Source organism: Nyctibius grandis, chromosome Z (genome assembly GCF_013368605.1).
Source record: "Nyctibius grandis isolate bNycGra1 chromosome Z, bNycGra1.pri, whole genome shotgun sequence".
Taxonomy (NCBI): Eukaryota; Metazoa; Chordata; class Aves; order Nyctibiiformes; family Nyctibiidae; genus Nyctibius; species Nyctibius grandis.
Window position 1 is genome coordinate 46,790,423 of NC_090695.1, and position 23,153 is coordinate 46,813,575.

Consider the following 23,153-nt stretch of genomic DNA (forward strand, 5'->3'; position numbering starts at 1 on the left):
CATATGGCTTTGTTATTCCTTGGAACTCTCTCGATCTTCCTTGTGTTTTATTTAGAAAGGGCGAAGTGCTGAAAGTGGTAAGGAGGAGATACAGTCTGAGTAGAAGAAATGTATCTATGTTACAATTTTACTTAAATTTCAAATAAATTTGGTTTAAATATGATAGCATGATCGACAATATTTTCAAGTATGTCTCTTTATCTAGTCTTCACTCATTGCCTTATAGGGAGGTATGCGTTTCAGTGTTTCAGCTACGTATGGCTATGACTTTCGTAGTAGGATGTTCTTTGAAAGCAAAACCAACTCTGCCTGTGACTATGCGAGGCCTACAAATACACACAGTAAGAGCAGCATTTTTCTGTAGCCTGAGCGAATGCAAAAAGAACAGAGTGTGCTTTCAGTTAGTAAGTGCCATGTCAAATTGATTCCTGAGCACTTTCTAACAGTGTATTGACTACTTGTTCTGTACCTTTGTAACAAAAATTCTGTAACCTTTCTTTCTTTAGTTCACCCTGATTTACTCATTTCAAAACACTCAGCTCAGGTAATTAGATAAGAAAGGACCGTCACTATCTTCGGATAGAATGGTACAGAGGTAAGTAAACAGCTGCCAACACGAGGCAAGGGCTGCCTGTCATTTACCTGGACAGAAGTAACACAATCTCAGAAATGGCAAGGGAAGAACATCATTATTAGACCAAATTTCCCAGACCAGCCGCTCTTTGCACCTGCGAATGTGTGTTATACCTACGTAAGTCAGACCTGACTCAACCTCGATGCACGGAAATGGTAACTCCTTACCTCCCTATCCCCCAAAAAAGAGGGCACTGTCCTGCTCCATAGGGCGGTCGGGGCTTAGTTAACCCCCCACGCAAATTTTGGGCGCTCCCCCCCCCGGGGCCGGCCGCGGGGCCGCAGGAGCGGGGCGCGGTGCAGGGCGGCGGCGGGCGCTGCGGCGGCCGGCCGCGCACCGGCACCGCTGCGGAGAGCCCGCACCCACGGGGGTGGGGGAGGACAGCGCGAAACATCCCCCACCGCCGAGCTGTTAAGGGAAGGACAAGGCGTCCTGGGGAAAGAAAAAGGCGGTGTTAGGTCACTCATCCGTCGCCTCCTGGGGCACTGACAACATCCCCGTTTATCGCCCGATGGCGAGATCCCGCCGCGGCGGGGATGCCCAGTGTCCCTCGGTAAGGTGCCCCCGACTGCGCCCGGCGGGGCGGACAGTCCCCACCGACGGCGGGGCGCTCCCCATCCCTCGGGGTGCGGGCGCGCCTGTGTGCGTATGTGAATGTGTATGCGCGTGTGTGCGTCTGAAGGCTCAGGCGCAGACTGCCTATTGGTATCTCCTCTTCGGCACCCTCCCTTCTCTCCCCCTCCCCCCTCCTCCCTCCCTTGTTGCTTTTGTCCTTTTTTTTTTTTTTTTTTTTGATTTCAGGCTCGTTTTGTGGAGTTTCTGCCCCTCTTTGCGTCAGCCCCACGTCACTTTGCCGGCAGCTCCCCGGCTTGGGCTGGAGCAGGAGCCGGGCTGCTTTATTATCAGCTGGAGGGAGGAGGAGACGGCGCGTAAAGCGGCGAGCACGGCGCCCCGAGCCCCGCCGCCGCTGCCGCGGGCTGCATCTCCCTCCTCTCCCGCCCTGCCTCCGGCGGACAGCGGCCGCCCGAGCCCCCGCAGGTAGGACCGCAGCCTCCGCCACCTGCCCCCGCCGCTCCGCGCGTTTTGCAGCATCATCGGGAGCCGCCGCGGGGGCAGGCGGCGCCGCTGTCCGCCCGTCCGCGCGGCCGGGGGCAGGTGCCGCGCCGTGCCGGCGGTCCCGCTCGCCCCTCTCCGCCCCGGTCCCGCCGCAGCGCCCGGCTCCGGCTCCCGCCGCCCCGCGGAACCCCTGGGCGGGCAGCGCCGCGGGGCGGCTGCGGCGCGCCTATGTGAGCCCCGGCCGCGGGGTGCTCGCCCGCGGCGAGGAAGGCTGCGCACCCTCCGGGCGCGCGCCGCAGCGGCGGCAGGAGCAGCAGGAGGCCGTCGGGGCAGCGCTGGAGTGAGCGGGGGCGGCATGGTGTCCTGGCGGCGGAGGCCGGGGCCCGGCCTGGCGCGGCTGTGGGGCTTGTGCTGCCTGGTGCTGGGCTGCTGGCGGGGCGCACTGGGTTGCCCCCTGTCCTGCCGCTGCAGCTCCTGGCGGATCTGGTGCGCGGAGCGGACGCCGGGCATCGCCTCCTTCCCTGTGCTGCAGCGGAGCGCCGAGGGCGACAATGTCACCGAGATGTGAGTACGGCCCGGGCCGGGCCCGGGGGCGGCGGGATGGAGCAGCCGGGGGACGCTGCGGGAGGGGGCGGCGGGCGGCGGGGAATGTCCCCGCGCCAGAAGGCACTTGGTCGGCGGGCAGATGCGGTGGCTGGAAGCGTAAAAGCCCGGTGTGGTTTAATTCGGACGCGGCTTCCAAGAGATACCGCTGCGAGCCCGTTTAGATGATGAATCCTAATTGCCCGCGATGCCGTTCCCGGGGAGCGGGGCGGACGGTCGCTGCCGGCCGCAGCGGGGCCAGGGGGCAGCGGGCTGCGGGGGGGCGCGCTGGGGTGCCGGATCCGGCCCCGGCCAGGGGGCCTGCACCGCCCAGACATCACCTCTGCGGCGGCTGCAGATCTGGAAGGGGCGGGGGAGTGTTTATTAAATTTATTTTTTTCACTTTCGCTCCTTCAGTTTATTCCTGCGAACCGAGAGGTTTGGTGGGTGGCTTCCCCCTCCTCCCCGCCCCGAGCTCTCTTACGTTCTTTTTCTATTTAAAAAACCCCAAAAACCCAAAAAGGAAGGGGGAGGGGAAGAGCGGCTCTGTCAGATTCTGGTGGAAGGGACAGCAAACTAGCTAACCTGCCCTGGCCATAGGTATGCGAGCCTGCTTTGCCCTTCTCAGTAAGGTGGCTGGAAGGAGAAAATACTGAGCCTACAGAGGAATGAGCACTCTGCTGTCTTCAAGTGCTGGAGGATTAGAAAACCGTCATTAATAGTGAGGAAGGTGCAAAATTTATTTTTTTTTCTCTCTTACCCATGCGTTGCTTCCATTCTCGATTGCTTGCAGATGATATTCGGTGAGGGAGTTCTGTAGCTTTTCGTGTTCAATCCTGCATCGTTTCACAGCTCTGTGGCATCCACATACATTGCCTGAGAAAAGCTGCAGATGCTCTTCCTGAGCAAAAAATTTTGGATACTGACCTTGTAGATGATAGATCTGGGGAAAAAAAACCCTTCTAAAGCTGTTTTGTCCATGTCCATATTTCCCAGTCCCTGTTGTTTCTGGATTTTTTCCCATGGCATTTTTAATGTAAAAGATACCAGAATATTTTCCCCCAAACCTATACAGATTTCTCACTGTTTGCATTCTCCATCCTTCTTCTCTTTTTGTTTCCTTTAGAAACAATATAAAAATACTGTGAAATACTGTGTGGTTTTAGATTAAATTCTAGCCTTTGGGCTACCTTTCTGCAGTTTGCTGAAGTCAATTTGCTGCATTTCCCCGCGTGTGTTTGGGGAAAAAGATGGAGCCATTAATTTCTAGTACTCATATATGGCCTACCTTTGGCAGGATTTTAGGACCTATGGTAAAGATACAGTCTTCTGGAGTTGTTACAGCAGTTACTCTTTCAGATGTTTGTTTAATATTCTGTGGATTGCTTCATTAAAAAAAATTGCTTTGAGCTATGCATCTCTGCTCATTTTCATGGGCTTTGCTAGCCTTATTATCTGGTACTTTCAATTTGCAGGTAACAGTATTTAAACTCTGCTTAAAAGGCCAAAGGAGAAAAGAATATGTAAATATGTTTCCAGCCATGATCAACTTAAAACATGTCTAGTCGTTTTGCATTGATGCTTTTGTTTTTCATTTTCCTGTGTTTTTTGGGCATCACTGTTTTCACAGTTCTTTTCAGTTTTTACTGTATCATTCTGTGATATTGCACATTGTTGTGTTTGGTGATCTAAAAATAATTTTGAGTCATGGATTTCTCAGGAGATGCTGTTGCACATATTTAAGATGGTCTTTTCATGTGTACTTTTAACATAAAACTCAGAGGACCTTTAATTAGTTCGTAGGCATTAATTAAGAATTGGACTGCAGTAGCTGTCACGTTGTTTCATTGTGGGAGCTCAGTAAACAGTAGATATGTAGGGAGGAGGTTCTGATATGGTAGGTACAGATTGTGGAAACATTTTTTAATGCCACACATCTTTCTTTATTCTAGCTAAGAAACAGGTTTAAGAGGCTGAGGTATTGCATTTTATTGGGAAGCTTCAGGCCTGATTTTTCTGTTATGTGCTCTATCAATACAGGAGCACAATTCCATTGGTCTTGGGTGGAAGTAGTCTTGGTATAAATAAATAAGAGTGAGAAGAAGAGCATAAGACAATTACATTTCTAGTAATTTATTCCCATGTATTTCCTGACTGTCTGTTGAAACCAATCCTTCATTTGTTGCTTATGTCCTGCTCTTGATGGGAGTGGATCCTGCAGTCCGAGGCGAAACATCCACAGGTGCCCGGGGCACGTGGGCTGAGTTGAGATCCTCACCTGGGCCACGTGCACTGGGAGTGCTGGGATAACTGCATGGTGAGGGTAGGTGTGAGAAACCCCCAGTGATGCAGAGGGTGGGCTGTGGGCCGGGTGGATGGCACCGAGCAGGCAGAATGTGAGCGGGCAGCGAGGGTTTCCCCTTGGCTCCGAGAGGTGGGAGAGAAAGCCGGGGTGGTGCTGGTAGGAGTAACAGAGCTATAGTCCCACGCACTGGGCAGCCTCCACCACTTGATACCCAGGTGCTTCAGCTCTGTTTTGGCCCATAGGTAAATTGTGGTTTAGAGCTTAATAACCACCCTCCTCCCAGTCCAGCTGTTTCTTGATTCCTGGTTGGATCTCGCATCCAAATCAACTGAGAGCAGCAGAAAGACACCCAGAGCATTCCTGCATCAGCCTGGCGAGGGCCAGCTACTGAAACTTGGTGTGGAAGGGCATAAGAGTATTTATGCCTGGTGCTCTTCTTAGTCATCTTCCTTACTCTTTCCCCTCCTAGCTGCTTTTGTGTAGTTTTCTGTTAAGGTGAATAAAAGACAGATTTTGAAAATTCTTTGTCTCTAACAAGATTTTAGATTTCTCCAATTGGCTAGGGTGCTGACGTGCGCTGGTCTTTATCTGGAAAGCATGCACCAGTGCTAAAATCGCCTATCATAACGGAACTTAATCGTAATAATTATTTTTTAGTTTTGATATCATTAGATAGAAATGGAACTCCAGAGTGAGATCCTGCATTTAAATCGTTGTATCAGTCATTGAAGCTCACATTAAGAGCCAAGGACCAGGAGTGGTGAGAGCAAAATGAGTATGTAAGTATTGTTAAATCCGTGCATTGTAGGCACAATAGCAAAGAAGTAGTCCCTGGTGAGGTCACTCAAGCAAAAATATTAATAGGATAGTAAATGAGTCATTTTTAAAGTGTTCAGGGCTTCTTGTAAAAGGACTGGTCTGATGTTTTTTCAGTAAGTAAAATGTATTGTTAGTATATCCTAGTATATATGGCTCTTCAAAGGCTTTGATTTCAAAGTGTCTTGCAGTGCAAATATATTCCTGGCCTAGTTTCACAGTTCTGATATCAAGTCATTAATATGTTGACTTATGATTATTCAGGTGAATGGGGTTTGAAATTAATTGGTGTATTTCAGGAAGAACTCCTTGCCAACAAAATAGTAGGTGACTTTTAAGCTCTTGCCTGTTAAAAGAGAGGTGATTTTGTATTGCGTACATTTCAAAACCACAAAATAAATTTCTAATGCAGTTATATAAAGCACTCTAGAATTGTTAATAAATAAGGCAGGATAAGTAATTTATAGTGTAAATTATTTAACAAGTCATGTGAGCTTGTGCTAAAAAAAAGGCATGTTTAAATTCATATGAAGCTGTTGGTATTTTGGGTCTCTTTCATTTTAGATTTCTAGGCTGTTGTAGATTTAATATAATATAAAACTGTCCACAAGGCTCCTCAACCCCAGCCCCTTCCTCCTCAAAATAGCTTTTGGCTGTGCAGCATTGCATGACTTCGCTGGATTGGAAAGTTATTTCTGGTGACTTGTACAATAAAACACGAGGCATCAGGCTACAAATTATTAAAGGGGTTTTGGACAGTAGTGATATAATAGCTGCTCTTAGGAATTTTTCCTTTTTTTTTTTTTTTTTAATCTTACATTGAAGATTTGGGTAATTGGTTAAGGTGAGTTGAAAGTAAGTGATATGAAAATCAGTTTCATAATTTCTAGACTCTAAAAATCCTCCCAAATATCACAAGGCACTGGGTTTTGTGTATACTGGGGTTCTTTTTTTTGCTCCCAGGAAACCTTTTGTATGGCTTGTTTTAGTCCTTGTCCTGCTGGTTGATGGGGAGCGGTGGGGCTCCTCAGGGTGTCTGTGGGGCTGTCTCTGGCAGGTGGAGGGGGCAACAGCTCATGTTGGCGGGGGGCAACGTCGGGCAGGGTTGGGCTGGCAGAGCATGGCAGCTCCTTCTGTGCCTCTGGTCACTCAAGGGTTTTAAGAGAGGTTTGGGATTTATATACTAAAATGAAAGCCATGTGTATGAATTCAAGGGTTTGCTTCTAGAGATGTTGTTTTCAAGAAAATTCCACTTCTTTCCGTACTAACGAGAAAACAGAGGGCCCAGCAGTCCAGCCTGCAATATCTTTAGGATGGCATTTTCCAGATTTCTCAGGTTCTATTTTTTCTTTATTATTTTTATGCTGAAAGCATAAGGGAGAAGGTAGCTTAGCAAGATTCTAGATCCCCAATCATTGTAAAGCAAAAACTTTTACATAACAAGGGCCTTATTTCTCCATTTTGGATTTCATTTTAAAGTAAGGGGGAACCTGCCTCCCCCCACCCCCCCATTCTTTTTGGATTGCAGTTCTCTCTCTCCCATTTGTCATCTGTCACTGCAGGAATGTCTAAAAACACGTCAATGAAGGTGGCCATCCAAATATCCTTGTCCAGGCTGGATGAATGTAGCAGGTAATGAAGAGTAATAAAAGATGAAAAATAGAGCAGAGAGCTCTAAAACCATCTCAATGCTTTATTAATGTTAAATGTATATTTAGCTTGTTACATCTGAAAAACCTCTCTTTGAAAACTGTCCTTTAAAAAGTGAAGCACTGATTGCATATATTCATTAATTTTCTTGCATTTCAAATGGAGAAATAAATTTCTAGAGGTTTGAAGCTACAGGTCTATACTGGCTGTGATGTGAATACGCTCTGTTTCTGAACGCTGTTTGTCTTTGCTAAGATCTCTTCATCCAGATGTATGTAGGCACAGAGCTGCTATTAAAATAAAATGTAATCGGGATGCACCTTAATTCCTGTTCGATTGTGAGCCTATATTTTCAGAAACTGCATAGAGCAAACCAAATTACTCCCCCTCTTGAAATACGCATATGGAGATTCTGTTTCTTACATAGCTACTATTAACCGTAATGTTGCACAATCATAATGGACTTATGGGAAAGGAGCCATGCCATGGAAATTCTGTTGTGAATATGCAATTTTTTTTATTTTCCTGGAAGAAAATGATCTGCATTGAGTGTTGATCATCGAGAGAAGTTATAGCTGAAACTTAAATGTATTTTATACCAATTCGGCTATTCTCGTTTCTGGCTTGTGTTGTCATCGGTAGGATACCGAAGATCAGATTTCAGGTCAGTATTCTTTGGTTCCTAGATAAGGCCTGAAGAAATTAGATTTTTTTGCAGAAGTAAGAGAAAGTGGAACAAGGCAGGCCCAAGGCATTTTCAGATGCAGTTTTAAGAGATTGTAATCTCTGAATGGTGTGACTTGAACCAACCTTTTGCTAAACCTGCTGGTCCTGGTCCAGTAAGGTACTTATGTGCCATTTATTTCAGGGGGAAGCTGAGGCTGAGATTCTGGCCTTGTTGGAGTCAGTGGCAAAACTGGACGGAAATATCGTTTCACCAGTGTAGAGCAGTTTAGAGGACACATGTGAAGGATGAAAAGAACTTTGAGTCAGGCATTTTCCTGCCTCTTTTAGAGTCTGGAAGAGAAGAGGCCTGTTACTCCATTATTTGATGTGCTTTTAACTTGAGGCTTTTCTAGGATCTCAAGCATTTTCCTACTGTGTGAAGACTAAATATGTGGAGGCAAGAGGAAACTGAGACTGAGTATTTTAGAGGGGTCTTTTACAAAGTTTTAGATAATTCTGTATTGAAATGAGCCTGCACCTACATGTTCAAAACTGTAGCAGCTGCAGTCACTACAGGAGCTTGTGCTGGATCCATAGAGGATATATGGTTCTCTGTATACAGTTGTCTGATGTATAAATAAAAGAAGGGCAATACATTAATCAAAGTTAGTGCCTTGCTGAAACAGAAAAGCAGTGAAATGGCAACACTTCTGAGGTCCTTATGGAAGAGTCTGTTGGTAGAGCTGTAGTTGGGGCTGGGCAAGTTATTACCTATTTTTCCTCTTGGTTTGACAGTTGATCCAAAGGAAATCTTCCAGTTTTAGATTTAAATGAAATTATTTTTACCTTTTCTATTTCCTAACGATACGTGTACAAATAAGGCCGTATTCAGCAGATATCCTGTGAAGTGCGAATGTCCCACATTGCACAATCAGATGCTGTATTCCATATGAAGAGTGTATAGGACATGACTTTTCCCATTCTTCTGCAACAACTGTCTGATTTTCTGAATGCCAGATGGCACAGTGAGCATATGTGGATAAATCATGTGCACATACTGGGTATGTCATACTTACTGGGCATGGACTGGGAGACTTTTCACAGCATGTGCTGTGGGTGTCATGCACTGGACTTGCTAGTCGTGTCTGGGACTGTCCCAGGCCTCAGCATTTATAATCTGGCAACTCCCTATGAACTGTGTAGCGAAGGCATTTAACTCAGCTGGCTACTCTTTTGCCAGCAATGCAAGACCCACTTCTTTCTTTAGCCTATGAAATAGGCTAAATTAGGTTCATACTGCAAATTAGCCGATGGAGGCGTCGCCTTCTCTCTCTGCTGAGTATAAGAAAACCTTGGGGACTTAGTTCACTGGGTTGAGTGGGAAAAGCAAGACCTTACTTTTAGCAAGCAGGGTCATACTATGGAGTAAGATGTTTGTGTGGTCCCAGAGGAACCATTTCAGCAGTGCATGTGGGGAGGTGCTCTGCTTGAAGCAGAGAATGGGTCTGAACCAAGGTCTTGCATGTCAGCATCTTGGTGACTGTCTTGTATGGTGTACAGATGTGGGCTTGCCTCAGTTTTTCCCGTCTGAGTTGCCTTACTTGGCGTGGAGTATTTAAATGTGCTTTTGGGTCAGAGAGCAGGACAGTCTGTTTAGCTAAGCAACTGTGATGCTTATTCGTGTAGTGAGACAGCTGGGTCCTGCTCCACTGAGTGTTCAGTTACGGTAAAAATTAGAACAACGTGAACAGGTAAGGTTGAGGCTGCCCTCTGTGAGGTTGCTTTATAGTATGGTATCTTCTGAGTGACTGAGATCACATTCCCTTAGGGAGAGGAAGGAATTGAACCTGGTACTCCTGGGTGCTACTTCAGCATTATTTCCAGCATTTCTTCCAAATCTGTGGTCTTCTACCTCACACAGATGTGTCTTTTTTTTTTTTTTTTTAAAAAAAAACAGGTAACTCTATTTGATGAATATGAGTCTAGCTCCGGAAGGTGAAATTCCTTTTTTTTTTTTTTCCCCTCTCTAGGTGGGTGACTAGTCTGTTTCATATTCATCTCGTACTCCCCACTTCAGTCTTGCCTCATCCTAATTTTTAGAAACAGGTTTTTGAACACATTATGCATACTGTGATCCTCACCTGATAAACACATACACTGTACTCTCCTGCTGGGAGCAGTTCTGTTGACTTCATGGGACTAACTATGTAGTGTACTTAAGCATATGCTGAAGTATTTTACAGTTTAGAATGGTAGGAATAAAAGTATCTTTTGAATACTGTGTATTGCACACATAATTATACGTATACACAAAATTTTAAACGTTTCGAGTTTTAAAAAGAAATAGATTTGCAAACATGTTGAATTGGCACAAATCCACATGTGACATCAAGGCACCTAAATAGAAAAATATTAATACTGGATACTACTTCTGCACTAGACATCACTGCAGATCCTGGACCATGTTTGTGTGAAGCAACTCTCTTGTTGCCTGGAGCCTGTGTCATTTGGGGGATGTGGACCTAGGTGGCACAGCTGCAGAAATAGATACTGCTTGTCCTGGAGGTGGGCATAGATGGAAGAATGACCTGATCTTCCCTGCCCTGAATGCTTCTCCCAACCCTCCATGGCATTCCTGTCTGCATGGAGTCAGGGCAGTTTTTTCTTCTGTTTGCTTGGTCTGGTTGTATGCGTGCTTTTCATCTGCTGTAGAGCACTTCTGCATATTCTTATGACTTTTAATGAACAGTTTAACTTGAAGCGGTTTTGCTCTTCACAGTGGGTATCTGAAATGAAAGGTTTAGGAGGTGAGAGTCCTAACAGTTGGAGGTACCATCAAAATGTCTGCTCGATCGTGTGTAACTGCAGGTGAACACTTCACCCTCACCATGCACATCCTGGGGTGGGGGGGAATGCTCCAAAGCTATGTAGGTTGGAGGAGTATGGGAAGGCATGTTCAGTGGTGTGGTGTGGTCATGAGAACCATTAGGAGAAACTGTCTGGCGGATAAGAAAAATATTACTCATAAGCAGTGGCAGGGACAAAAGCTGTAAAGGTAAATGAATAATGCTATAGAAGTAGTGGTGAGTAAGGAGAAGACAGCTTTGCAGAAATAGTGAAGAAGTTTGAAGACTGCTGTAGCAAAAGATGTCTCCTTGTGAAAGAGATAGATGCAGGGTAAGAGTTTAGTTTGAAGGAAAAATGGTAGAGAAGATGATCTAAGACTTAAAATGATGTAGAAATGGGAAATCAATGCTTACAAAAGAGTGCATTTTCCTAAAATATAACAATAAAGACATCCATGAGTGGGTTTGTAAGTAAAGTTGATCTCACTCTAGAAGAGGCAATACATATATATCAGGCAGCAGAACGAACAGAAATACAAAGAGAAATCTGAAAGACAGACACAGGACGCTTGTCTGCATGTACCATTGCAAAATCGAATTTCCTGAAAATCAAGCTGGCCAAGTACAGGAACATGGAAAGTTATGGAAGCAATGGCAGCGATGTGGCAGTCAGCATGAGTATTCAAAATACTCTGGATACGGACAAATGTGCGGAAAGTGTAATAAACACATCATTATGTTAATACACGCAGCGCGAGTAAGAAACTACTTATATTAAGTGAAGAACACGGTTCCTCAAGTGAAGAGAAAGTGCTTTTATTTTAGGAATGCTAATGGAAGAAGCAATAAATTCAAGAGATTGGCCAATTAAAATGAGGAGAAATGGACTGTACAGGACAGAGAACAGAGTGGAAATAAATGTGATGAAAGTGAAACAAAGAACTGTGAAGAGCACATAAATGTGGAAGACTGAAGAGTGCCTCTGAAAGGCTTTAGCAAAGCAATTTTAATGCTGTTGAAATGCTCTCTTGAAAAATGCATTGGGTAAATATAAATAGTAAGATCGAAGTTGACATACAGGAGGTGGCAACCTGTTCTGGGCCTAGAAGAGTGAGATAAACATCAAGAGAGTCAATATAATGGAAAGTCAAAATGACAACCCATAACCTTTTTGGAATGCTTTGGTAACATAATGTGAAGATGTATTCATGTATGTCTCCCATTAAAAGACAAGTTATGTCTTGAAGACACAGATCTGTGTTCAGGGCTACACAAGATGTTTCACATCTTGGGAGAGGTTAGGTCTTGGGAGAGGCTAGGAAATCAATTGTGAACCATGGCAGCAGATGGTATCATTTGAAGAATGGAAAAACATCTACCAATTGGGTTATCCATGTAATAATTGCAGAGAAAAAGGGTAGAGATTATGACCATATGTAGACTCTCAAGACTTAAATAAAAACAGAAGAAAGAAAATTTTTGCTGGCTTATGGAAAGGGGAATATTGTTTGAGATGTCAGGAGTCAAATTATTCAGAAAATTTAATGCATTAACAGAATATAGATGGATTTTCCTGGATAGGTGGCTTCAAGTTTTGCAGTTTCACTCCGTCATTCGGAAGTACTACCTCACATGACTCTGAAGGACATGCGCTTAAGACATCCCTTCCACAAAGTCACTGCCTGACTATGGGTGCCTGGAAAGAAGAGAGTTCAAAGGTTTTGACATCAACCGAGACACTTTAATGTTTTGATTCACTGAGGGACCTAAAAAGATGCATGTAAAGGATGGTTAGGAGCAGTCTTACTGTGCTGTTATGGAACTGATGTTTTGCCATTCTCATTTGCATCAAGGCCAGTGACAGCTACAGAGGTGGTGCATGCAAATGCTGAAAAAGAGAGTGGTTGCGTTACTAGTCTTTGAAGAGTTACTGCACTCGGTGGGTCTATAGGAGAAAGAAATGTCGCATATATTTGTTTCTATTTATTCAATCCCTTGAGATGACCTTTCTTCCTTGCAAACCAAGTAATAATAATAAAAAAATGAGTCTTATCTCTGCTTTCTGTCGATAACTAATGAAAAGCTATATTTGCTACTCTCCTTTTGTATGTTATTTGATATGTGATTTTTAGTGTATATATTATAAAGGGACTGTACAGGAGTTTAAGCCTCTTCCTAACAGTCTGCAGAGATGATTTCTTACACAGTGGGTGAAACGTATTTTGTAGGTAAGTGTAAGGTCAGTGATTAAGACGTATTTTTCAATAAATAGGTTATTGTCTGGCCAGCTGATAACTTTTTCTGACTATATCAAGGAATATCAACATTTCTAAAACATCTTTGCTGAGGAAAAGCTAGACTGTAGGCGTCAGTTGTCCTGTGGAGAAATGCTGAAAATGGATGTCTTGGTGAAGTATCAAATGTACAAACTTCATGGATCTCAAGGGGGAGGCCATGTCTCTGAGTGGAGAAAATAGTTAAATAAACTTTGGATGCATTTTGGGGAAAGTAATTCTGAAGGTGAAGCTCAGCAAGGGCATGAATCTTAAATCTGGAAAGTTACATGACATGTCTTGGGAGTTTGCTTGATTTCATAGTCTGCTATTTGAAGAGAACAGAACAAACACCTTGAAGCCAAACCAGAAACGTAAGTAAGCCCAAGGGCGCATTATATTTCATTTTCCCTGCCTCTAAATATAGTAACTGTTTCCTTAAATTCTGCATTGCAGACATATTAATCTATTTTCACTTTTGCTTTCATATTTGCATACTGTAAAGAGGGAACTAAGGTTGGCTGGCAAACCGTGGGCTTTCCGTTTCCCAGGGAGTTGTCGTCATAAGCAAGAGTATGGATCTGCTCCTGCAGTGCCAAAACAAGATTGGGATCTCCACTGAATTCCCTCTTTCTCCTGCTTTAAGCTGGTGGGTTAGCACTAACTGTTCAGGATGATAGCTTTGGAGAAGCAATTCCCAATGGCAACTGTGTACTACTAGTTGGATAATATTGGCACGGAGCAGAATGTCTGAGCCCTGCCGTCTCCTGGCAGTTGACACAGCCACACATCAAGAACAGGGAATTCTTGAAGATAACTGTGATCTGTGACTTTGGCTGTGAGATGCTGAGTTCCAGATCACCCTGAACAGCATGTTGACTGAAAGTGGGATATGTATAGTGAAGAATTTGCTAAAAAAATAGGCGTGCCTGTGGCTGTAAAGAAAGATCCCAGAGTTAATTATGTCAGCTCCAGAGCTGCTGTATTGGCACGTGGAGAGCTACCTCCTGTAGTCTTCTGTGAGTCATGGTTAAATGCTCTAAATGGGAGGAAAAAAACCCCTAAAGGATGACTTAAGGAGCCTGTGATAGAGGCAATCAGTTTTTCACTCTGTGAAATACAGAGTGATTCACAATTTAAAAAAAAATACCACCACAGCGCTTGCTCAGAATTTGTCAGGAGACAGCCAAGGAGTTGAGCACCTGTTTGTAAAATTGCTGAATGCTAGGTAAGTCCACAGTGGACTAACTCGACACACTGCCTCTTTCCCGAGTTATGGCATGCTCTTTTAACACTACAAGTTCAGTTTCTGGAGATTGGCCTCATAAAATCTGGCACTGGTGGTGCCAGATGGAGACAGCAAAATAGAATAAAATAATGTGAATAAGCCTGTATATTTGTAGAGGACTTGTTGCTTGTAGGTGTCTGTATCATGCTCATTGCTTGATGTAAGAGTTTCCTTCTTAGATGGAGCTTGGTCCTATGTGGAAAGATTTCTTGGTTGAGTGGCAGTTATATCATTGGTCCCTACGTCTATCTGAAACCTGGCATTCCTAATGTGCAACACTGTATAGGTCTATGCTTCATTTTCAAACTATGTGAGTTCACATCCCTCGAGCATTATTTTAAATTTGGTTTCAGAGGGGCTGCAAATGAAACGCATTTGAATCTGCCAAGTTTCGTCAAGTATTGTGTTAAGCTTACAAATTTTGTGTGATTTCTATGCATAACCATAAATTAGCCCAAGTGTGCTGAAAACATCCCTAACTTTTAGCATACCTTTTGATGAACTTGGTCTGACATTTGAGTTTGTAAGAAAATACTGCACTAGGGAACTTTGCAGTGTTTATTTGTCGATGTTATCATACAGTTCTCACAGTAGCGTAGACTTACGGACATACGTGACCTGTCATTAAATGGTAATTCATCTACTGACAGTTCAAGTGTCTGGAGTGTGCTGCCTTTTTCCCTAAAGATTTCATGAAAAAATAACTCGGAATATAAAGTTTTCCCAAAGTTCAGAAACATTGCACCAAGGAATGTTTATTACTTTTAAAAACTTTTTTCCCAGCTGTATGAACCAGAGCTAAACATATAATTGATTTATTTTTTGGAGTGTTAAGAAAACATGTTTCCCATAACGGGAGTTTTCTGGCAACAGAAATGCTTCTGGAGCTGAACGAGTGTGTTATTCGCTTGCATCTGTGTTAAGACTAGTGTGCCCTAGTTTTCCAGCATGTCCTTATAGTTCCAAATGGAGTAGTACACCTTAACATATATTAATCCAGAGGAAATAGAGTAAATCAGGTAAGTTAGGAAGGCATACTTTTGCTGACCATTTTTTTTCAGGTTCAGGAAAAGATTTGAAAGTTAGAGTGAAATCCTTTTTTGAGCTATTGAGGCACAAAATAACCTAGACCTCTTTAAAGAGCAGAACCTGCTTTCTCTTCATGCTCTTGCCGTTCAGAGATTGCTTCACTGATGTAACACAGGCTGTATCCTTAGTCTTTTACATGTGTGATGAGCAGAAGTGAAGACCACCCTCTTAAAGGAGAACTTATTTGGAAGAGTTAACTCTTTCACGATAGGATTTTAAAATATCCTTTCCAGAACGTTTCAGAAGTGGTGAAGTATGAGTGTGTGACATTATTCAATAGCTGCTGAAGTGTGCTGAGATGAACGTGTTATTGTAGGTTGCAATGTGCAGTCAGTAGGTGTGTGATTCTGAATGCCTTTATTAGAATTAATCAGTAGTTTACAAAGGGGAGATTAAAGGTTTGAAAACAAATACTGTTTACTGATGACTCATTGAAGGAGAGGCAGAATGCTATAGTATAATCAAGCGAATAGTATTGTAAGCAGCGGAGGGTTTGGTTTAGAGGCAGCAATCAGTATTTTTGAGCTGATACGTGTGATCCGGCTGGATACTATCCAGCCAGGTTTTGGCGGAACTACTCTTTGCTGTGGTGTGCTTCCAAGCTCCTCACGTGACTTCAGCCAGCCGTGAGTCAGGATGTTTTTCTTCTGTGCTACAATAAAAATGTTCAGTTAAAGAACAGAGTGGATATTCTTAAGAGCAGGCAGGCTGGCAAATTACATTTCTCAGCGTCACCCTCTGCAAGTCAGAGCTTTCAGAGTATTAATGTTTGATGATAAGTAACATTAAGGTAGAGTAGTTGTGAAGAAGGTAAAAATAGGCTTCAGTTAGGGAGAGGTTTTATTTCAAACCTCCCTCTAAATTAAACAGAACAACTTCTCCTTACAGTGTACAGCTACAGTCATTGAAGTCCTTTCTTTCTCATGGCTATGAAATAGCTGCAAAGGCTTAACTTAAAACAGACTTGTTAAGTGAGTAAGGAAGCGTAAGAGGACATGACCTGCTTGTGGTAAATGACACCTGTCCACTCTTTCTTCAAGGATTTCCAACTGCATCAAACATGCTTTACTGTCATGTTCCGTACTGAGAGTGTTTTTACAAATGTATTGCAGAGCAGTTATTGAGTTACTCGCACTTAGCCGTAATTTCTACTGGGTCCCTACTTGAAGTATAGTTATGGAAAGTCAGTGGTTTCTTTTGGTTCTTTCAGTTAGGAACTGGAATCGTAAATCATTCACTGTGAAGAGATTAGCACCATCTCAGAGTAAAATATGCCCCCTGCCCAGCGTTTCTTTTCTTTGAGGAAAGAAAAGATCATAAATTCATGCTGCTTCTTCTTCCCAAATATCACCCTTTTGGTTTGTTCCCTAATAGATCAAGACTGATCTTTTTATATAGACTGTGTGCTCATACTCAGGTCTTTGTCTGATGTAAATTGTGGTAGCTTTGTTGACTTCAGCAGAGCTGAGCTGTTTTACACTGGCTGAGGCTTACCACAGGATGTAATACAGTAACATGTTTCTGTGTGACACGATAAGTTATGTCAAGTTTTGGAGCTTCTCGTAGTGGGAGGTTCTAGTTAAGTGTTTTCATGATTAAAATTGCAATGTCAGATTTGGATGGGTGTTAAGTGCATTTAAGTGATGGATCTGCGTTCTGGCAGTGTTTGTCAGAGATTTTGCTTAATCTCAGCTAGCACGACTGGTCACTTAGTTTGTTTTCTTTTACTCTCTCAGTCTCTTCTCCCTCTGTGTTTCTCTTGTCCGTTTTCCTTGATTCCTGATCTTCTGTGTTTTCCCTGTCTCTGTCTGGTCTTGACAGGATTCTTATTGGTTGAACACTGAGGGGAGGATGAGGAAGGTGTCTTTGATACTTCTTGCATAACTTTATTTTAGCATTATGAGGTCCAAATGACAGAGAAGGGGGTACTTAATTAAAACATGAGTTCTTCTTCAGGGCAGGTTCAGAGGAAGTATGATCATCCACTTGCAGCACTCTCAGGTGGAAGAGTTGATAGCCTTTTATGAACTCCTTCATTGCTTTTACTTGGCAAAATATGTAAAATTACCAACCAACAAACAAAAAATAGATTAATAAACCCCAAGAGAGTAAATCAGATTGCCTTAAAAAATCTAAGGAAGGAAACACAAAATACGAAGGACTCTATTACCTTGTAATGGGTGCACCATGTTAATGTTATCCTAAGAAGTCCTGCAGAGCAGTCAGTGTCATATGATGCTGTAGTAAAGTGTTTTGTCTAGCATCACGTATTGTATTTTTACTGCCCTTCTTTTTTCCAAGGGACAATGAATCCTATTAGGGGAAACTTTGCTTTTCCTGGTACTTGGCAAGAGCATAGCCCAAGTCAGTTTTGCAGCTTTGGAGGAGAGCCCAATCCAACTTTTGGGATTCTCAAGCTTCTGTTGGGATGTGGGCACACAGTGAATTTCTCTAACACACCAGCTGAGGTAGATGGATTGCCTTTGGGAAAGCAATACACCTTCTTTCCAATTCACCAGAATTCCCTTTAAATAAAAAAAAAATGCTTAAAATGAAGACTAAGTTTTATTCTAGCAAAGAAAGACTCCTTCTTTTTAGGGAAACCTGCAGCTTTGGTTAGTTCTGGGTGCTCGTGAAAATACAGGCCAATTTCTATTTAAGTTTTTCTGGGACTGGGGTTGTCTTTAGAAATGCTTGGACTCTTTAGCAAGGCATCTCTTATATCAGGCTTACATTCTGCCCATAATGTCAGTTGAATTGCAGTTTCCACCACCAATTTCTTCTTTCTAGACTGCATGATTTGCACTGTGAAACTTTTTTTCTTGCTGCAGAAGAGGTAACAGATTATACATCGTCCCATGCATTATCTGTAAAACATTTTGATTTCCAGTCTTGGGTGTCACTGGTTATTCATAGATCTTACATGATGATAATACAAAGGACTGCCTTGCATGCCCACATCCTTTTGGGATTCAGGCAGATATTCATGGTATGTGAGTGGACTCAGTGCTTTGGTCTACTATGACAGTTTCCCTTCTCTTAATTTCCACTTTTGTATGTAATGCCATGAAGTACAGCTTCCCTTTGCTCAGTTTTCTTATTGCCACACCTTGTAAATAGACCTGAAACTACTTTGTGTCAGGGGGAAAATCAGTTTAACAAGTGATTAAGTTAACAACATGAGAGAAAAGACTAGGGCAGTCCGACCCCCCTCAATGTAAGTGCAGGTAACTCCACTGCCACCGTTAAAGTTGGCCCTTTTACTGTTGTGAAATCCATGAGGTAGGGAAGTGTGTCCTGGAAAATGGTGACACTGTGCTTTCACGGTGACTTGCTTCCTTGACAAACAAGGCTTCATTTCCCCTGTGTAAATAAAACTCAACTGTTGCTCCTCCAGCCCTATCCCACAAAGTACCATTTAAATGATGGGAAAGGTTTTAAGGAATACATTCGCTCTGCAGATGCTCTAACTAGATCTTAGTGTTAATTGCAATAGTTCAACAATCACTGCTGACTTTCAGACATCGGTGCTTGATCTCTGAAGAGTCAAAGCCATGGGAAGATCCACTTTCATACTTTTTTCTGTCTTGCTTTTCCAACAGCTACATTGCAAACCAGAGAAAATTTGAAAGTATCAACGACAATGAAGTTGGATTTTATGTTGGACTTAAAAATCTGTGAGTATATGGGATGTGTATTTTATAAAGCTATTTTTTCTTTATTTCTTTTATAGGAGCGTGTAGAGACCTCATCAGAATGTAGTCCTAACTTTGTGTGTTGTAGAGGACAGCTGTAGATCTTGCGGTTCAGCCTTTTTGAGATTTCATCCGCACTCTTATTTTACCTGTTATTATAGTTATGCTTTCCATTATTTTTTAAATGAAATATTCTAAGAGTTTTATGTATTTTCACAGGACCGTGGTGGATTCAGGCTTAAGATTTGTGTCCCGTCAGGCATTTGTGAAAAATGTCAACCTACAATACATGTGAGTAAGAATAGCGTCTGCTTTCTAAGTCAAAACTGCCCAACTCATGTTAATTTATATAATTGTTAATTTATTTCTCTCTTTTACCATTTCCTTCATATAAAATGTTTTAACTTATAATGGTCTTCTGTCATTAATTGACCCTAAATAACATTTGTGTGGTAGGGAACTGGCAGAAATCAGGACATGTATGGTAAGGAACTGGCAGATCATAAGAACGTAATGTGGGATGGTAAAAATACCATCCAGTTCATTATCCTGTCTCTAACAATGGACTCCAGCTGTGTCTTTTGTGGTAAGTAGTATAGCACAAAGAGTGCCTCTCTCAGCTGGGTGAGTTGGTGCCAAGGGTATGATGTCCGCACTGTGCATCACACTCATTGACATAGGTTTGACTAGCTGATTCAATGGGCTGAACATGTTTTAGCAGCTGCAATGTAGTAGGTGCACGCATAGAGTACTTCTAATGTGATTTGACCAGTGTGCATGCCCAGAGACTGTGGCATGACTGTGAACTTAAGTCCTGTAAGTGGGGATGATCAGAAGAATCACTTCAGAAGCTCACTCAAGATCTGAACTAACGCATCCGAAGCAGAATATAAGAATGAGGTTACTTTCACACCCAAATGCAGTTTGCGGTTTGTGAACTTCAGGAAGCAGAGTTGGTGCCTGTGCAGCTTTTGACTGTTGTTTTTCTGGATTACTTACATTAGATTTAGCAAAGGCTGAAGTGATCAAAGTTCTTTATAAAAGTACAGAGAAAAATGATCAGCTAAAATTAAAGACTTTTTTTTTTTTTTTAGTATAAGTAAATGTCCCTGAAGGACTGCAGTGCCTTTGGTGGGACAGGCATGGGGTATCTTGCTTTGCTACTTACTTGGGAAACTGTGGATCTAGTCCTACAACACATTGAGATTATATGAGGGGCTCAGTTCCTCACAGGTACCCTGTTTTAGCCAAGTATTCAAGTGTGTGTTTCAGTCCATCCATCTTCGTCAGATATATTTAGCACTTCACTTAACCCCTTGCTTTTGTAAAAGTTCTAATGAGATCAGGAAGACATAAGGTGAAACCTGGGGCTTGTAAGATACTTCCTTGTAATAATGGAAGAACTACTGAACTGAGCACAGGGCTGAATGCTTTGCTGATGAAATTGAATCACTTTCTGAACCTGTGTTTTCCAAAGAATGGCAATTAATTCACGTAAGGAAGTGGACATAAATGTCCATATCTGCCTAAACAGTAACTGCTGTCCTTAATGTGGAACAGTCACTGGAGGAGTGTGAACCAGATCTTGTCGGCCTATGAGGCTTACATATCACTTCGTTTAGTCATTAATAAAGTAAATAGCTTTTACTATAATCAGTTGGCGATATAAGGGAAGTATCTTCTAGAGTGAGTACTTCTAGAGTGTTTACCTGTGTAACAACTGCTCAGTGAATTATGGTTGTAAAAGATGAAATTCCATAAAGCCAAGTGCATATGCGCTGGCTGTGGAAAGGAGCAATAAGAACTTACTGAGACGCACATTTTCAGAGAAAGATTTAGTGGCTGTGCTGGGACAGAATCTCAGCATAATGAAGCAGAACAGAGCAAATTCAGTCTGAGATCAAAAGGAATTTTGTGTTAGATTTTTACATCTTTTCCCTGTTACCTTAGCTGCTGGGAAGGCATCTATTTGAATACTGTACGTAGATTAGAACACTGAATCTACTCATCTTGAAAGGTAGTGCAGAGAAGAGCAGCAGAGCTATAAGGAGCTTGTAAAGCAAATAATTTAAGGAGACTCAGAGGCTGAATATAGTCAATCCAATAAAGAGAAACTGAAAAGGAACATACATCTTCTTATCCTTAAAAGAAGAGCAATTATGATTGAGGAGAGTAATCAGTTCTCTCAGTGACCATGAGTAGAGAGCGACAAATAATGCATTTAATTTGGAGCAAGGTAAATAGATGCTGGAAAGACCTTCCCAGCTGTATGGGAAGTAGACACTGCAAAAGGTAACTGAGACAATTGGTGGGATCCTCTTGATAGGTTTTTTTGCCTGTTTCCTTAGGGAAATGGAGTTCATGTAGTCACAAACTGTCTCTGTCCCCACTGATGACCAAAACTTATACAGGTAAACAGGTTTTCTGAAAACTGACCACTGGACAGAACAGGGAGACCTTATTAGAGTTCCCACTTAAGGGAAAAGCATCATTGTGCATATATGACCTGCTAGGCACTACAAAATCCACGTGAACAAGACGCCTTTAAAATACTTCAGCCACAGGAAGAGCTTCAGCTGGAGCATGCAGTCAGACGTGGAATACGTATCCATTGGTAAGCAGGCTTTGCTAGATCTGTAGTTCATGAAGCTGCTTGTTAGAAACAAATTAGGCTGACTGACATCTGTTTGGTTGATGTACATTGAATCCTGATCCAGAATATTTACGTTATGAACCAGGAGCTTATCCAGTCTCATACTATGTTTTCTTTTCACGGGGATTTAGTAATGTTAGCAGACACAGGATAAGCCCAGATAGGATGGAAAATATTAACTGGCACCACCTACTCTATATGCACGTGACAAAGCAGTAAGTATGGAGACGTTTTTTGCGGAGGCTGAACTATTATCCCTGCAAAAAATGCATTGTTTGTTTTCTCCGTGAAGTCTTGATGCACGCTAAAATGTTTCTGAAAGCCCCAGTGAATCACTGCGTGTTGTCATCAGCAATAAAACTCCTGTTGACTGCACTGGGAGTGAAGTGCAGCCCCCGTTGTGGTTGGGACAGTGGAAACTATTGAAAGCTGGAATCATTTCACTTTGCAAGAGTAACCTCCCAGTACAGGTCTTTGAGAAGTCTTGCATTTTATTTTGAAACAACAGTTTGTTACTATCCCATAAAGAAAACAAAACTCGAAACACTTTTCTGAAGACTGATGTAACTGTATAAGCTTTGATTTTGCTAGTGATACTATTACAGTTTTCTTTTTCTTCTGTGAAAAATCTTTTGATGTAGTTAAGGAGCTTTATTATATGAGCATAGTATTTATTTTATGGATCATATAAGAATATCGGATTATAAGGAACTTACTAACACACGTTTCCTTAAGCCCTTTTTTGTCATTACCTTGTTTTCTTGGACAAACATCTGTAGCCCATATAGCTTTCTAGAGTTACATATGATGAGAAGATTTGAGTAATAACATAAAACAACAGGAAAATAAATGCTCTAATAAGTATTACTTAAATGTAATTAATAGCCTTGTTCATCTAATTCTGGTATTCGCATTGATCTTAGACTCAAATTAGTCAACGGTTGCATTTAACAAGCTATTAACAGTCCTGGTTTAGTAATGCTGTAATTTATAAGCGTATCTGCTGCTAACAGAAATTTTAATGGACCTATGCCCATTACACGTGCATAGGATACTGTCAGTACCTTTAAACATAAAAATACATTTCACAGCAAGTGCATATTTCCAAAAAAGTTAAAAAATAGATATTGTTACATGCCAAGCTGTGTATAATTGCATTGCTGAATCATAGATTTGTGCATGTCATATATATACAGCTGTAGGTACTAAGATGTGTTTGTATCTCTACGTTGTTCGGGTTGTCGTGGTTCAGCCCTGGCCGACAGCAGAGCCCCATGCAGCTGCTCGCTCACTCCCCCCACGGCAGGATGGGGAAGAGAATCGGAAGGCAAAAGTGAGAAAACTCATGGGCTGAGATAAAGACAGTTTAATAGGTAAAGCAAAAGCCGCACATGCAAGCAAAGCAAAACACGGAGTTCATTCACCACTTCCCATGGGCAGGCAGGTGTTCAGACATCTCCAGGAAGGCAGGGCTCCATCATGCGTAACAGTGACTTGGGAAGACAAATGCCATCACTCCGAATGTCCCCCCCTTCCTTCTTCTTCCTCCTAGTTTTATTGCTGAGTATGAAGTCATACGGTCTGGGATATCCCTTTGGTC

At 42.6% G+C, this 23,153-nt stretch overlaps 1 protein-coding gene across 2 annotated transcripts in view; it reads left to right on the top strand.

Annotated features, from left to right (window-relative positions):
- The first annotated feature begins 2,002 nt into the window (after positions 1-2,002).
- The window catches only part of NTRK2 (neurotrophic receptor tyrosine kinase 2), a 212,837-nt gene continuing 191,686 nt past the window's right edge, over positions 2,003-23,153 (top strand). For both annotated transcript variants that reach the window (XM_068422140.1, XM_068422141.1), the window contains exons 1-3: positions 2,003-2,254; positions 18,808-18,882; positions 19,120-19,191. In XM_068422140.1, coding sequence (XP_068278241.1) covers positions 2,046-2,254; positions 18,808-18,882; positions 19,120-19,191 — 356 coding nt within the window. In that variant the 5' untranslated portion in view covers positions 2,003-2,045. The remainder of the gene's footprint in view (positions 2,255-18,807; positions 18,883-19,119; positions 19,192-23,153) is intronic.